Source organism: Protopterus annectens, chromosome 2.part0 (genome assembly GCF_019279795.1).
Source record: "Protopterus annectens isolate FY-2018-M chromosome 2.part0, PAN1.0, whole genome shotgun sequence".
In the NCBI taxonomy this organism is placed as follows: domain Eukaryota; kingdom Metazoa; phylum Chordata; order Ceratodontiformes; family Protopteridae; genus Protopterus; species Protopterus annectens.
The window spans coordinates 1,350,412,897-1,350,430,902 of NC_056728.1; the positions used below are offsets into that span (position 1 = coordinate 1,350,412,897).

The window sequence follows — 18,006 nt, forward strand, 5'->3', positions numbered from 1 at the left end:
CATGGCTTTACATACAAGACTAGTGAGACTTGTAGTTTCAGGGTCTGTAGATGGCCCACCTTTGTACAGAGGAATGATTGTTGCTTTTCTCCACTCATGAGGCATGAAGCCTGTTTGGAGGCTACAGTTAAATAGTAATTCCAGAGGCCCTGATAGGTCATGTTTCATGCTGTTTAGAAGGCATCCTGGGATATTGTCTGGGTCCATTAATGCAGTGTTCTTGGTCAGAGAGAGAGCATTAAGAACCTGTTCCCTAGTGATAGCAGAGGGAGATATATTTTATGATATTTCCTGAGTGAAGGTTGAGGGGGGGCAGAGGGGTAAAGATAGAGCTGAATTTACCAGCCAGCAAGTTTGCTATATCTTCTGGCCAGTATAGATGACTCCATTTACAATAAGCTCTGCACACAACTGTGTATTGCCTTTAAGGTTGCAGATCTAGCTAAAGAATGCTTTGTGGGTGTCCTTGGCCTGGGAGGCCAAACTTGCCTGAAATTTGGATTTGGTAGACTTTATTTGTCCTCAGAGTTGTTTGTTTAGTTTGAAGAGAGTGCTTTTGTCCTGCTGGGTGGTGCACCCCTAATTTTTGCCATTATTTTCTTTCTCCTGTCATACAGGCAATTGATTTTGTGATTCCACCACCAGGGTGGCTTGTTTTTTGAGTTAGTTCTGTACTTCTTCCTGGTGGGTACAGCTGTCTCTATGCAGCTACATGCTTGTTGTACAGAGTTTCTGTGAACAGTTCTGCATAGGCAGAAGTGTTCTCAGGGTTTATGGGGGCTTGAAATTTTGCCAGGTTCTCACTTAGTAGCAGGAGATTAGCCTTAGAATAGCTCCCAAATATTCCAGGTTTAGCTGGGGGTACAGGGTTAATTTTTACTTCAAAGGAGACACCATTTTGTGGTCTGACCTTACCAGGGAAGGCATTACAGTGGGGGGGGGGTGCAGCAGTCTCCCATATTAGTGAGGACCAGATCCAGTATGGTTGCACCCCTGGTTGATGTACTGACTATCTGGTCCAGGGAGTTTGTGTTTTTCAAAATCCAAAAATATCTGTGCATGTACGTTTGGTGTCATATAGGATATCCAGTTAACAGTGGGGTAATTAAAGTCACTCAAATATGGTATTGGGTTGGATGGTTAGTGTTTCTAAGAAGTTTAAATAGATGGTATGGGTTTCCTTGGTCAGAGGAGGACCTATAGCTTGCAAGGAAATGGTACTGGATTTTACCTATGGTGATTTGAACATGGATCAGCTAAAGTGCATTGTCCTGTTTGACCAACCTTGAAGTATAATTATTTTTGATGTAAATAAGAGACACCTCCAACCTTTAGTCCCTGCCTGTGAAGTAGCTGGCCTAAATGTGTGGGAGACATTATAACCTTGCACTGCTGGTGTGCTCTCTGCGGCTTTAAACCAGGTTTCAGTGTCAGCACATTCATCAGCATTCTCTAGAGTAAAGAGAGCTTCTAGGGAGTGGAGTTTTTTGTTTAGACTCCTAGCATTGAGCAGTAATACCTTTAGATTTTCTTGGCTTTGAGATTAGCAATGTCGACAACAATACTATCGGGATTAAAGGAGCCATGAGGTACACTAACAACATTCTATAATTTCCGCAGAAGCTGAATGCTAGCTACACATGCATTACATCTGAGAGAGAAAAAAAAAACAAAAAAAAACAAGTGATTGAAAATGGCACCAATCAAATACTATGCAAGGGAGTACAATAGTAGTATTACAAATGAGCCAACATGTCCATACATTGCAATTGGCTTAAAATAAATGCACATAGCAAATGTAGTATGCTGGAAAAATATATTCAATTTATTAAGCACAGTGCAGCAATGTACATTACTAATATTACAGGAATTCACTGCAGAATGTTGAAATTATGCAACTGAAAGCTTGAAGTGCATAATATTTATCAAAAATGTGTTCACACAGATACTTCCTTTACCTTGTTTATAGCTATGGGGGAACTAGAGCTTACTGTTGAAGGTTTGTGCACAAGACCTAGAATCAGCATTTCATACAGTGGCAAAGCACAGCATGACATGTGCATATACACACACACACACACACACACACACACACACACACACACACACACACAAACAGGGCAAAACATGACATGTGCATACACACACGTGCATACACAAACAGGTTACAGGCAATTTAAAGTACTGCCAAGCAAACTCTCTGCATGTCTTTTGGATATGGGAAGATACTGAAACCCAGAAAAAAACTAAAGACAAACTGGACTGCAAACTCCACAAAAGAGGCAGCCTGGTCATGAACCAAACCAGACACCAACTGCTATACGACGGAACAATGTTAACTGTTACAATACTGTGCCATCAGTTATTCTAGAACACTAGCTCCCATGTTTTGTAGACACTTCGCCATGAAGTCTGGAAGAATATCCAATCATTCATTCACTAAATGCCGTGAAGTCTGGAAAATGCTCAGCCACTCATTTACACTTGTGCAGTACAGGACTGCCAGGGAGCCAGAAACTATCCTTACAATCACAGGGTGCAAGACATATACATTCATCTTGAATGGTGTGCCAACCCATTAAAGTTTACATGCAGGCATTCATTCCCAACATATGGACAACTTGCAGGACCTTACATTCATCTACTGCAAGTGTTTGGAATATAGAAAGAAAATGCAGCATCTGGAGAGCTCTGGGATGGTGGTGGCAGTGTAAGCAGCTAAACATAGATCTGCAGTGAGCAGTTTAAATTAGCAGAAGCCTGCAAACTACTGCAAGTTGTTAATGGAATGTTCTCCCTGTTCAGTCTAGGACATCCAGATCATCATAAATGAAAAAAAAAGTGAAGTAAACGGGACAGAAACTGTGAAAACCAAGAGGAAGACTATAATCAGTGTAGTAAAACAGAACTGAGAAAAGCAGATGTAACAGAAGCAAAAGGAGAAAAGTCTTCAGTTACCCTACAGAGAAAGAAAGACTAAATGGTTGAAATTTTCAAGAAAATTGGGTCCATGGTGGAGTAACATGGAGACAAATAACAGAAGGCTGCAGGAAACAGAAGGTATTTTAATCAGGCATTTTGATGGCAGTGCATATACCATCTGTTACAAAGGATATAAAAGAAACCATGGTAGAACAACTGAATTATGAAGAAATAAACTGGCCGGACTTGAGGATAGGTCATCAAAAGATAACTTGATGTTTGCAGCAGTAACAAAACAAATTGAAGGGAACGATTCTAAAGACTTTATGAGAAGATGTTTCAGCACATGTACTGGACTTTCTATTGACACTGAAAAAGACAGCATACAGAATAAATTTTCCCAGTGTGAGACTGAGAAAGTAACCAATACTTATAACGATTAAATGACAGAAATATCAGGAATTCATTCTGTTTTGTAGAGGATAGAACAATCTTAATGGTTTGAGACAGAATGGTTTATGTGGATAATGACTTTTCATTACAAACATGAAATGCTTTTCTTCCCTCCATAAGTCTCTGAAGAGAAATAAAACTTGTAAACTATTCTTTAATCTGCTTGGATTAAAAACCTACAAAGACCCTCAGCAGATGGAAGACAAACTGGCAAAGAGAAGAAAGCAGCAGCAGAAGTGGTAAAGGCACAAGCAACCAGTCAACAGGTTCAAAAAAGCTAATAATGGACACCAAGGGAGAGATTTTCCAGCAACGTAAAAAGGGATACTTGTTTATATGGCAAAAGATATGGTAGTCTTAAAATGTCAACTGCATTCTGAATGGCACCTTAAAAGCAATGAAACCAATATGCATTATGATTAGTATAAATGTAATACAACATTTGTCTTAAAATTAAAGTTTACATTTAACAGAAAGCAAGGAACCTATACTACATGCTGTTTGATAAAAAGTCCCCGTTTGCAAAACGCAAACTATATTTACGTTACTGCTGCTTTCAATAAAGCTATTATGAGAATGTGGCAGGAAGAGGGAAGAGAAGTAAACAACTGCTAAATGAAAAAGGAAATTAATATATAATAGGACTGAAATCAATATACAATACTGTATAAAATTAGTTCTGGCAAGGCATGTGCTATGACTAGCGATACATGCAAAATTAACGAGATAAGCATACTGACTGAAAAGTGGCTTGATAGAAAGACTCACAAAATAATGTACTGGACGCATTGGCTGAGGGAAATTTGTTGACTGAAGGTGGTTATTGGAACAACTGAAATGTAAAACATGGACACTGAAATGTAAAGAAGCAATGAGAAACCATGACTTAGAGAAGCTGTACTTAACATGAACTCTCAGAGGGCTGATGTACCATTTTGTTTGCCTGAACATTATGAAATGTACCTTGATTGCGTATTGTTTCTTATGGTGTTAAAGATACTGTTTTGATTATAGTTACAAAATGTGTTACTCATATACCCAGATCTCAAATAGTGTTGATCTCTGAAAGTGATGGACTGCCAAAAGAAGTGTGGAAAAACAAAGAGCTGGAAATAAAACTTTGACTAGTTCTTTACCAGCATTTTCTAGGTGGAGACATGCCCTTAACTTGGAAATAAGCAGTAGTGAGTTACACCAAAGAAGGAACAAGGGTCAGAAAAAATTATTTTAATTCTGAATCATGACTATAAAGTATTTATGACAATTCTGGCAAAATGAATGGCAAATATATTGCCCAGAATAACAGACATGGATCAGTGTGGATTTGTAAAAGTCAGGCAAACATTTTACATATTAACAAAACCCTTAAGATTAAAATGGATGCACTGGTCAAAAATATTATATTAACACGTTTGAATGATGAAAAAGCATTTAAACTGAGTGAGCTAGGAATTTATGAATAGATTTCTTAAGGCATATGGGTTACTACAAATATGGACAACATTAACATTTAATATCTACAGAGAAGCCAGGCTAGGGTGAAATAAGGTGGAAACTTATCTAAATTATTTAGATTTACAAAAAGAACCAAGCAGGATTACGTGGTTTCATTATTTTTTGCATTACATTTAGAGCCATAAGCCAGGAGCCAGGAAAATACATCAATCACAATTGGATGTACATTGAGAAATACTAATAAGAAAACCGCTATTTTTTTGCAGACAATATAACAGCTATATTTGATAAATTTTATATTTGATAAATTGAGATATTTTAAATGTATAGCAGGGTATAAAGTAAATGAAGCAAAAATCAGAGGCTATAATAATGAATTCTGCCCTAATACAGGACATGGTATTGAGTCCCCCTACACTTTCTGTGATGTCCTGACAGGATGAGATACTTGAGGATTTTGCTGAAACAGGATGTTGAGCACGCAGCTCAGGAAATGTAGGAAGAAACTACACAAACCATTAAAATATAAAACACTATGGAAACTATTTATGGACACTGATGATACAATACAAAGAACCAACAAGACCTAACCTTAGGCCCTCCAAACACTCCACACCAGAGTGGATTATTACAAACATACCAAACTCAATCTCTTACATAAGCATTCTGCCTCCATTACTACACAACTACTGCTCAATGACCTTTACAATCGTCAGCCATCCTATAAAACTGCCTCCAACACTAAAATCCTTCAGAAACCAGTGTGGCACCAATATTGAAACTCAGGACCTTTCTCACAGCCCACAGCTGGAACCATATACCCTCCTTACACGGTCCTAATACAACCATAAGCCTAATCAACTTTCTAAGCTAGCTGTAAGACAAATTCTGTTAGCATACCACTAGTTAATACAGCAATCCCAAGTACACAAAATAACTTCTAAAGAACCTCAGCCCTGAGGTTTAGAGGGATAAAGTTATGACCCATGCGACCTGGGTTAGATTCTCAACTTGGGTGTTAGAATAGCCAAGACAAGGAAAGCTGGGAGTGAGCACCCATCGACCCAACCTGAGGCAATAGAAATGTTGTGGTCTGCTGCACCACTGACCTTAACAGGACTGCTGAGGAACTACAGATAGCAGCTACTGAGTATGGAAGCATGCACAAGCAGCCTCCCGGGCAGCAGCATTAGCAAAACCACCAGCTACCATGGGGAGGAGTTAATTTTGGAAGGGGGCAATCAAGATTGCTAGATGAGACATTCCTTCACACCTTGTCTTTGTGAAGAAATTGTCTGACAGACCTTTTGCCCTGGCTGGGGGGAAAAAGTACAGTTTTGTACCTACCATAAATGTAGATGTCCGATAGATATGCAACTGCAGTCCTGACATATGGGTTGTCCTGCCTCAGGCAGCCCTTCGGTCGGCCGGATTCCAAAGTCCGGGTCCGGCGTCGGCTGATGTCGCCCTTTCCCCGACGTCAGAGCGGCTGGGGTATAAAAGCATCAGCCGACGCCATCTTCTTCAGTGTTTCTTGCCCCAGATGCCAGGTGCCCTCCAAGGAAGGCTAAATTTAGAGAATGGATAAAAAATTCCAGACATGCACAACAGTAATAAACAGATACACCATAAAAGATATCCCCAGCTAAATTGAAAAGGGGGAGTGGACCCAAAAAAGAGAATATACAGAGGGGTAGGAGGGAGGGGAAACCTGACTGCAGTTGCATATCTATCGGACAGCTACATTTATGGTAGGTACAAAACTGTACTATGTCCTTCAAGAATGCAACTGTAGTCCTGACATATGGATTGAATACCATAGCCAAGCTGGGGGTGGTAGGATCTAAGAAAAAGATGGTGTAGAGCTAAGATACCTGCAGGACTGCCGAAGCAAAGCCTGCTCGGGATCTGGAATATAAAGGCAGGTTGTAGTGTTTGGAAAATGTATGCACAGAGCTCCACGTAGCAGCTTCTAGAATGTCCTGTGTAGCCACCCCTCTTAGAAAGGCTGTGGAGGTGGCTATAGCTCTGGTGGAGTGTGGCCTGATATTGGCTGGCACACCTTTTCCATGGAAAGAGTAACAGAATCTGATGCAGTGTCCAATCCATTTTGAAATTGTTTGGAAATTGCCTTTCCTTGTACTCCAGCAGCGTAAGATACAAATATTTGGTCAGACTTTCTGTTGGCCTTTGTTCTGTCCAAGTAGTAGCGCAATTGTCTGTGTATGTCCAAAGTGTGCAGCAGCTTTTCTCCTTTATTTTGAGGATTGGGAAAGAAAGTAGGCAGGTGAATTGCTTGATTTAGAGACACCCTGGATATCATTTTTGGCATGAATGAAGGATTGGTTCTTAAAGAAACTCTGTCCTGATGAAAAATGAGAAATGGAGGTACTGCCATGAGGACCTGTATCTCAGAGACTCTTCTTGCTGAGGTAACTGCCAACAGGAAAACTGTTTTCCAGGAGAGAAATTGCATTTCTGAAGATGCTGCTGGCTCAAAAGGAGGGAGATTTGAGGTCCCATGCAGGCACTGGTGGTTTTCTGGGAGGTTTTATATTCTTTATCCCTCTTAGAAACTGTCTTAGCAAAGGATGTGAAAACACAGGTGGATCACAGTTGTATTTTGCTGAAATTGCTGAAGCGTGTATTTTTATGGAAGAATATGAAAGGCCACTATGAAGCATTTCTGCCAAGTATCCTAGTATCTGTGGTATGCTCAGTACTGATGCATCCTGCCCCTTGTTGGCATTACAGATGTTGAATCTCTTCCATTTGGCTGAATACGTTTTTCTGGTGGAAGGTCTGCGTGCTTCCAATAAGATCTCTTGAACTTTTTTGGAGAGAGAGATATGGGGAGTAGTCATGGAAACCTCCAAGCTGTCAGCTGCAATGTTTGCAGGTTGGGATGAACAGTCCTGTAATTGTGCTGAGTTAGAAGCAGAGGCCATTGAAGCAGGGGCCACGGCTTGGTGCGAGTTAAGCTCCTTAGTAATGGATACCAGTGCTGCCTTGGCCAGTCTGGAGCTATCAAAATGCCTTTCGGTTGTTCTGCTTTGATCTTCAGTAATACCTTAGTCATTAATGGTAGAGGTGGGAATGCATAGATTGTTAGAGAATTCCAGCTGAAGGAGAGAGCATACATTCTCCAGGCTTGAGGATGGTGTGTCCTCGAGCAGAACTTCTTCAGATGATGATTGAGGTGGGAGGCAAAGAGATCTATGTCCGGCCTTCCCCATGCATGAGTTTTGTGAAAAATGTTTGGATGCAACATCCATTTGTGCGGGTCCAAGATGTTTCTGCTTAGACTGTCCGCCAGAACATTGTCCTTGCCTGGAACAAACTGGGATTGCAACTGTATATTCAGTTTCAGGGACTTTTCCCAAAGAGTCATTGTTAGTCTGCAAAGGGGGTAATAATGAGTGCCTCCCTGTTTATGTACCACATAACAGTGGTGTTGTCTGTCTTTATTAGCAGATGACCTTGCTGAAGAAATTTTCCGAAGGCCTCGATTGCATGAATCACTGCCAGCATCTCTTTTTGATTTATGTGCAGATTCACTTCCCGGGGTGTCCATTGTCCTTGAATGCATCTGCCCTCCATGTGCGCCCCCCCATCCATGATCTGAGGCGTCTGTTGTAATGGTTTGGCTTGTTTGAGGTTTGTTGAATGACATGCCTTTGTTTAACTGGCTTGCTTGTGCCCACCACAAAAATTCCTTTTGTAGACATGGAATGAGTGGGATAACTGCTTCTAAGTTGTGGCTGTGTTGAGACCATAAACTTTTTAGGTACCATTGTAGTTTTCTCATGTGTAGTCTTGCCAGTGGAATCAGAAGAATGCAAGATGCCATGAAACCCAGGGCCTGCAGGATTTTCCTTGCAGTCATCTGGGTGTGTTTTGCTAGGCTTTTGAAGTAATTGTTCTTGTTTTTCTTCTGTGAGGAAAGCCATTTGTGAATTTGTGTCCAGTTTGGCTCCTAGAAAAATTATTTGTTGGGATGGCAGTAGTCTTGATTTTTGAATGTTGACTGTGTATCCCAAAGCCTGTAGTAAGTGAATGACATAGTCCAAGTTTCTTATCAAGGCTTGTTTGCTGTCTGCTTGTATAAGGCAGTCGTCCAGGTAAGGGTATATTTGTATCCCCTGGAGCCTTCAATGTGCAATTACTGATGCCAGGCATTTCGTGAATACTCTGGGCGCAGTAGATAAGCCAAAAGGCAATGCTGAGAATTGATAATGCTCTGACCCTGCAAGAAATCTGAGGTATCTTCTGCAACTGTATCTGATTGGGACATGCAGGTATGCCTCCTTGAGGTCCAGAGTAACCAGCCAAGACCCCTTGCCCAGCATGGGAAGAAGTTGCTGTAACGTCAGCATTTTGAACTTTGGCACAATGAGAAAAGTGTTGGACAAGTCCAGTATAGGTCTCCATTGCTTTTCTTTTCTTGGAACAAGGAACAGTCTTGAGTAGAATCCCTGGCCTTGTTCCTGAGGAGGAACCTTTTCTATTGCTTTGATTTGTAACAGCTTTGAAACTTGTATGAGTGCCTCTGCCCTTTGATTTTGTGGCAGGTTTGGCATGCCTTGTCTTGTTGGTAAGGTATGGAAGTGGAACCTGTAACCTTTGTCTATTATGTCCAGAATCCATTTGTCCTTTGTTAACACGTGCCAATTCTTTGAAAATAAGGATAATTTTCCGCCTAAAGGTGCTTCTCTTTGAGCCTTGGACGGCGGTGTGAAAGTCAAGTCATTGTGATTGTCCCTGTGGAGCAGTAGAAGTCCCTGCGCCACTTCTCTGATTAGTTGGTTGCCATTGGCGGCCCCTGTAGGAGCCTCGGTATTGCCCTCTACCTCGAGCACGCCTGTTTTTTCCCCTTTAGAACTTGTCAGTACCCGGAAAGGACCAATTCTTCGAAGGCCAATTCCTGCCGAACCTTGGTGGCTGAACCTGGAGGAAATCTGACTGTTTGTACTGATTTAGCCTTTTCCTCAATAGATTTCAACACATCCTGTGCATTAGCACCAAATAGCTTGTGTTTTTCCAGAGGTGCATCTAGGAGCTTTACTTTAACATGATCTGGCAATGCCTGTTCTTTCAACTAAGCACGCTTACGTATGACGGCCCCTGTCATAGCTGCCCTACATGAAGCTTCCAATGCATCATAACCAAACTGAAGAAAATGACTGCTAACCTGCTGAGTGTTATGAACCAAATCCTGCAAGGCCTTTCTATCTAAAGGCTCAGGAGAGGCTAACTTTTTCTGCAAATCATCCATTAAGAAATCCTGATACTGAAACATATGAAAAAGACAGTTAAGTGCCCTCATGGCAAGGGTGGTTGAGGTATAAACTTTTTTGCCCCATCTTTCCAGGGATCTGGATTCCCTGTCGGCGGGCAAAGGAAGTGGCCACTCCTTTGGGCCCCTGGGAAATAGTTTCTAGATCAACAGAGTAGGCCTTAAAGAGATGTTTATGAGTTTCAGGAACCCTGTAATATCTGTCTGGCTTGACAGGAGCTGGAGGGAGAGAATCAGGAGAAGCACTGGAGTCTGAGAACACATCATCTAATACATCTAACACTGGTGGGATAGCTAATGGCCTGTGCTGGGGTAACTTAAGGAAAGTACGAAGCCTTTTCCAGGAGTCGGAGAAATCCTGGCCCTGCCACTGAAAATGCTCTCTCATGGAGTGGAGAATTTCCCCAAAAGAAATATCCTCAGGAGGAGAGGCAGAGGGAATGGATTCATCACCACCGAATCCTCGTAGGCCTGGAAGGATTCTTCCTGGGAGTCTGAATGGCCTGAGTCACCAGAGGCTTCATCTGAGGAAAGGGTATCTGTCTGCTCAACCCTAGGCCTTTTATCTGCAGGCGGCTGAGAGCCTCTGTCTGGATGAGCCTAAGAGCCTCTGATTAAAGAAATTAGATCTGCAGCTAAAGTCATGATCTGTTTATCAGAAGTGAGACCCTGGGAAAATGATTTAGGAGGGTGAGACTTAGCCTGGCTGGCAGCCTTAGCACGTGTGTAGGCCTTGATGGACATAGAGACCGGAGGCCTAGCTGCCCCACGTGCTGGAGTAACTTTGTCCACCGGTATGGTGTCAGGCAAATCTTGGGCTTCGGTTTCAGGAGGGAAATCAACAACCGGCACCGGAGAAGCCTCCGGGACCGAAGTGTGCGGTAAAGCGGTGTCGTCGGTCTGGAGCGGTTGAATTACCGCCTCTGAAGAGACCGATGCACTCGCGGTAGGTTTTGGCGTGGTGTCGGTGGAAGTCGCGGGCCGAAAATGTCGGTCCCGGTCCTTCTGTTTTTTGGAAATATGTGTTGTCTGTTGTTCCGACGGCATGATATAGGAGAAATTATCCCCAAAGAAATCTTCAGCAAATTCTGCCCGGTGCCTAAGTGTGCGCTTATTGAAGCAAGCACAGGCAGCACAGGCCGAGACATCGTGGTCTGGGCCAAGGCAGGGAAGGCAGTAAGAATGGAAGTCCTTATGAGGTATTTGTTTACCACAAGACAAACAATTAACTTTTGCAGTTTTATCGGACATCGGCTGAGGCAAGAAAAGGTTCCCCAACGGGGTACTTAGCTTTTTGATGACTTCGGTAACTGAAAACACAGGAGCTGGCCGACCGGCACTTGCGAACTGCTTCTGCTTCGGGCACCGCGCGGCAAGAAAGACTGAAGAAGATGGCGTCGGCAGATGCTTTTATACCCCAGCCGCTCTGACGTCGGGGAAAGGGCGACATCAGCCGACGCCGGACCCGGACTTTGGAATCCGACCGACGGGCTGCCTGAGGCAGGTCAACCCATATGTCAGGACTGCAGTTGCATTCTTGAAGGACATCTTGTCTTAGTTCTTGTTCCCAAAGGAGAAACAAATGAGCCAAAATGGTGTGGAGGACTATTATATAAATCAGTTTCATTTTCCATCTCAGCAATGCTGTTATAATAAACCGCATCTACTTCACATCCATAGCTGTATCTTTAAGATTATCACCTCCCTCTGTAAACAGCTATAGCACTTCATTCCTGCTTATTCTGACTTAAATTTAAATATTCTCGCTTCACAAGTTACACAACACCACTATGTTAGTAATACATACTAACATTAATCTTACAAAAGATGCCATATTTAATGCTTGATAACAGTGCTTGATAACAGAGAATTACAATCGGGTACCTGATCCTAAACAGCTTATTATGTATTTAAGACATGGATATCAAGAAATTCACCTTGAAAGCAGAGCTTTACCTGGGCAACAAAAACCTGATACATTCCAACATTTCTTTGAACTGTTGATGAAAACCCATTCTGATTGGCAGCTCAAACAGAAAACTGCTGTGTACTCTGTTAAATGCTTTTTCCTGTACCTAGTCTAAGGATGGTCAAATGATGCTTGGTAATTCAAGACTCACTTGGTTAACATTACAGTTCTGAGGATATTGTTAGTGGACTGCTAGCTGCCTCGCCAAACCTACACTGACCCAGTGATATTAAATCTGGCAAAGATTTTGCTACTCTGCATGCTAGAATGGATAACAACTTACAGTCATGATTTGACACCAAAATAGATCTATAAAAGAGCAGAAGTACATTCTTTCCCCTCCTTCCATGGAACTGTTCTAACAGTTGCACACCAGGACTAGGGAACATCCTGACCTTCTCTACTGCCTTTTCTTAAACTGGACCCATGTTCTAAGAACTGACTCATCTTAACTTCTGCATATATACGGATATCTCATTGGTGCCTGAAAATTTACCAAATGCTTAGCACTTCACAACTTTCTTGAAATATTTCAATGTTATTGGATCAATCATGTGTTTAGCCTGCTCACGGCTCAATTTTGGGAGGGGTTACTTGTTAAATTAGCCCTCCACTAACTGTGATATACTACAATCTCAAAAGACTTCAGAATATAAAATATATAGTAAAATTTCCTGAGCACTTCCAGTATATCATGTAATCACATTACATATTCACTGGATACTAGATCTTGTTTTAAAAACAGCTGTCCCGCACTCTGGTGTCTTTGCATCAATGGCCTGGAGGTTTTATCAAAATACAACCCCGTCACTGAAACTCTCTAAAAGTTTATTTGCTCATCTACAGTATGCTAAACAATCTGTTTAACTGGATTCTATGACTTTTACTATCAAAGTCACAATCACTTGTGTTGAATTTCAGTCGTAATCACCAAAACCTAATTCATCTCAAAGCACAAAGAGAACAGAGAAGACACATGCCCTTGTCAAAAACAGAGTTCACTTAATTGAAAAGATATTCTTGAAAATGCAACATTTTCTGAAACACAAAATTATCTCTAATGGGTTTACATCATATACATTTGCTAGATGAAAGAAGCAGGGAATAAGCCTACAAGTTCTGCTTTTTAAATGCATTTACATTGTAAAAAACTGAATGCCTCTGTGGATTCCCTCTCCACCAATCATTTCAGTTGTGTAATCCATGTGAAGAAATACTTTTAGACCGGTCACCATTATTTGCCTGCTTCCCCCTCCTTCTTCCTCTGTCCTTCCTGTTCTGGATGACCATTTGCATCTCTCTGACATGATCTTGTGCAGAAATATCCTCTTTGACCAGTCTCTTCTGACCACAAGTGAAATGAGATCTAGCTTCACAAATCGCTGGTCACATCTCACCTTCCCTCCATCTCACAGATCTTTGTAGTACCCTTTCTTGTGGGATCTCCAAAACTGTATATCACACCCGAGGAGTGGTCTAATCACTGTCCTGCACAGTGGATGTACTGCCTCTTTGCTTCTGCAGAATATCACCTGAAAATACACCCCCAATGTTCTCTCTGCTGGTGCCACTGCCCTTTTACTCTGGCCCTGGCATTCCACTCCAGAAGTCATTAACACATGGAAACACTGTTTCATCAAATTTGCCCACCTTCTCAAAAGTAGCAAACCCCCAGAAGTTTAAGTGTGTGTGTGTGTGTGTATCTCTCTTTGCTTGCATGCAGGGGTGACCCCCCCCCTTGCATGGGGGATCAGGGGGTGTAGCGGTCTCGCTGCAAAACTCCATGAGTTACCACTTTGTAGAAGCAAACTCACTGAAAAGTGCTGTCAACAAGATCTACCTTAAAGAGGAAGATAGCTCAGTACTCTATAGCATCCATTTGCACTATATCAACAACCGCCTCTCTTCCCACTAGATTAGCCTTTCATAATACTCCATTAAACCCTTTCTCCCGCTTCCATTACTGCACTTATCTTTACATCATCAGTGAAGAGACCAACATTCATCTCCTTTCCTTCAGATATGCTTGAAACGTACTACACAAAACACAGTCCCTTGCAGTCTTGACACTGCCTGTCTTACCAAAAATCTCATATTTCATACCAACCAACCAACCAACCAACCAACCACACAGCAGTCTAGCTCCTCGTCTCAGTCCTACCCGCCCTAACTCTTCTAACCTTCTGATCAGCCTTCTGTGTGGGACTGAGTCACAAGTTCTTGATGAAAGTCCAAGCAGACCACATCTACTGGTACCCCAGACTCAATTTCATCTGTAATCCAATTTAATAGCTCATCAACAGTGGAAATTGCGGAGACCAGATATCAGTTAAAAAAGAGTATGATCACCTGTAATATTCTGCAGTTACTGAAGAAACCTCTTAGGCACTTCATGGCACTTTCAAAGCTTTTATTTGCAGAACGCAGGACTTTTTTCATAAAGAGGCCGGCACGCACATAGGATCATAGGATCATAGATTAGTACTAGGCTAACTGCCCTTGCGAGCCATTTTAAGCCTAGCCAATTATCCCCTCTGACATTCAAACCCTGTACCTTTTGTTTGTAAGGCAAACACCTTAACCATTAGGCCACCCTCCCAACTGTTTGTTTGAAAAAGCAAATTAATTTGACATAGGTGATAAATAAGGTGAATTACATATGGAAATAATTATGATCACTAACAGAAAAATGGTTACAGTGAAACAATGAAAACAAACAGAATGCATGCACCCATACAGTAGTATGCCAGATGAGCAGCATTAACTGACTGCATCTCCGTGATCCCAGAAGCGACACTGCTAAGGAAGAAGTGTAAAGCCATGACCACAGCTGAACACGGTAATAAATGCTTTTCTCCTGCAGAAAGAAAGCATTTCAAATGCTGTGCAGGTTTGAGTGACAAAAAACAGCACAAAAGAGGTTTTATGAACATCTGAAACAACAGCTGCAAGGTAAATATGGCTCAAAAAAAGCTCACCACTGTTACTTCATCCCCTTGAACAGATGCATCAGGTCTCCGGAAGTGACTCAAAGCCGCTATTGCTGCTATACTTGCAGCATCAATAATATCTCCATCATGGTTAAGCAAATGGATGTCAACACGAATATGCCATACCTGCAGGGGGTTAACATAAAGCAGACTGTAAATAGAAAAGCAAGATTTGTTTGATGTCTGGGTTGCCCTTGTTGGGCAACATCCATTTCCACAGGGTATCCAAAGAGGGAGCCCCCACAAACAAAGACAAAATGTACATTAAATCGTAAATACAAAAAAATCATATAGAAGATGAAATACAATACATATTAAATGTGATATTTAAATACAAAAATTAAAAAATATAAATGAGAAATGCAATTATTGTAACAGTTTAAAAAGAGAAAATTAATAATATACTATGACTACAGTTAAAAAGAAAATTTGGTAATGAAATGGTGAGACAGGTGAATGTGGTAAGAATATTAAGACGGTTAACAGGTGTCACACAGAATATGCAGTCATGGATATATTTACAAAAATTAAAAAATATAAATGAGAAATGCAATTATTGTAACAGTTTAAAAAGAGAAAATTAATAATATACTATGAATACAGTTAAAGAGAAAATTTGGTAATGTAATGATGTGTGACAGGTGAATGTGGTGAGAATATTAAGATGGTTAACAGGAGTCACACAGAATATGCAGTCATGGATATATTTACTTTGTCTACCAGGCACAGACTGTTCACCAAATTATTTTGTAAAGTAGTTTTGCAGATTGTGATGGTGGAAGCAAACAAAGGTTTATGCCATCAATCGCACATGTGAATCACAAAGTATGTTAATGTGTGTGTGCTTCTCTGCCACACACACACAAAGTCTTGTATTGTACAGGATCCTGAAAGGACAAGAGTACTAGACAACTCACCAAAGGTAATCATTCAACTCTACACGCTGCAGCTTTAACATCAGTGCACATAACATGAAACACTTTAAAAGAAGTTTAAACTGAAGTAGTAGTATGCTAATCTGAAAATGAGAGGTGTATGGTCACCTAACTGAAAACAGCAAATGTTTAAAGATGATAAAACAGTATTTACAATAAATTCCCAGATGTGCAAAATCTGTTCACTGACAAGTTCTACACAGCATACACCAGTTTCACCTCTGTTCATGTGAATGCACGCACTTTTGAAATACTGACTGCTACTCTGCAGTAGTTCTAAGTACTAAATGAAAGCAATCAAGTCAGCAGTCATTTTCAAACCTTTAGTTTACATTGCTTTTACTATACCTCTAACACTTAAAAGGTTAAAAGAATTACTGTGGTAAACTGGTAGTTTGTTTAGCTGCTTCGCCAAGCTTCATCTTCATTAAGTGCAGACTTGATGACTACCCTATTTTGGAAAAGTTCTTAGTTAATTCAACAAGCAGCTTTCTGCTTTATGATTCTCTAGATTTTAAAAGAGCAACAGCAGCTGTTGACTTAATACGATATTACATGACATTTCTTTGTGAGAAGAAAAAAAGTAAGTGTTAAAAAATCTCATCTAGAGAGGCACAAAATACACAATTTCAGAACATAACCACTTTGGGGTACAGCAATGACGTTTGTCTTTTCGGCTTTTCCCAGTTAGGAGTTGCCACAGCGGAACTCCAGTCTGCTAATTATTGGCAGTAGATTTTTTTTTTTTTTATGGTGCAGAGTTGCCAGCCCGACACTCAACCTTCAGCGAAGGCACGCCCATTCATGCATGTCTTTTGGAGGTCATTCGACCGCAGGGAGGACATGTAGACTCCACACAGAAGGCACTCCAGCCGTGAATCGAACAAGAGAACCTCTTGCTGTGAGGCAACAATGCTACCGCTGTACCACCGTGGCTTTACAGCAATGATGTGTGTGTATGAAATGGTTATTCTTATGTTACTCACAGTTTTCTCTGCTTGTCACCATCACATGCAATCATTCTTGACATTGAGAAAGTGCTAAATATGGTAGCTATTTGAAATGCTGGGACCTGCTACTGTGAGCTGTGAAATATAGGAACTGAATGGCTGAAAAAATGGACTTGTATATACCAAATCTGAGATTTCTCAGAATATTCCCTTTTCTCCAAGGTATAAACAGTCCTCAGAATACTCACAGGGTGCAGTCTAGGTTCAGCATGGTCTGCAAGTAGAGAGGTCTCAACCTGCTAAAAATTAGTGCCTAGAAGGCTGCCATCTCCGGTCCTGTGGGGGGTGACAAACTTCCCAGTTGGAGCAAAGTAAAAGCTTCAGCCAAAAACTTTTACAAAATATACAGACAAAACCTAAAAGCGCCTAGGCGGAAAGGCTATATAAAAAAATCAATGTAATAGATGATCTGGTTCTCCTCCACATATGTAACCACAGACTATTTCTCGGGTACACCCAACCCCTACCCCCCTTCCCTTTTTCACCCAAGTTCTAGTGAGACAGACGTATAAACGCTCCAGCTTCCTCCACTTTTTTTCAAGGCCCTCTCGCCTTACCACTGTTTTTCTTCCGAATTCTGTTTGGCTTATTTGGTCTTTAAAACACTTAGGCTCACTTTCAGGACTGGCTCTCTAGCATACACTCTTTCACACCCGGGCTACTCACAGCCTTTAGCATGTCCACTACATTTACTGTTAACCACGTTTAGACTTTCCAGATCACTCATTTTAGTTATTATCCCCCCCTTCCTCCAGCCATGCAGTCTGCCTTTCTGCTACGACTTTGCAAGATCTATTTTCCAGAACACACACACACCATTTTTGTCCCTTTCATACATGAGCGGAGTGGAGTATACCAGACACCTTTCCTGTTTTTCTCATTTCCTTTTGGACTTTTATCATCTTTATTTATTTTTCATCCTCCACCACTTAACTATACCAAGTTTTTTAGCTCTGAGATTCAATAGTCTGTTTCT

General features: G+C 41.3%; 1 protein-coding gene across 1 annotated transcript in view; it reads right to left on the reverse strand.

Annotated features, from left to right (window-relative positions):
* Positions 1-18,006, reverse strand: part of EXOSC9 (exosome component 9) — a 952,766-nt gene that overhangs the window by 515,419 nt on the left and 419,341 nt on the right. The window contains exon 5 of the mRNA XM_044061532.1: positions 15,074-15,211. Coding sequence (XP_043917467.1) covers positions 15,074-15,211 — 138 coding nt within the window. The remainder of the gene's footprint in view (positions 1-15,073; positions 15,212-18,006) is intronic.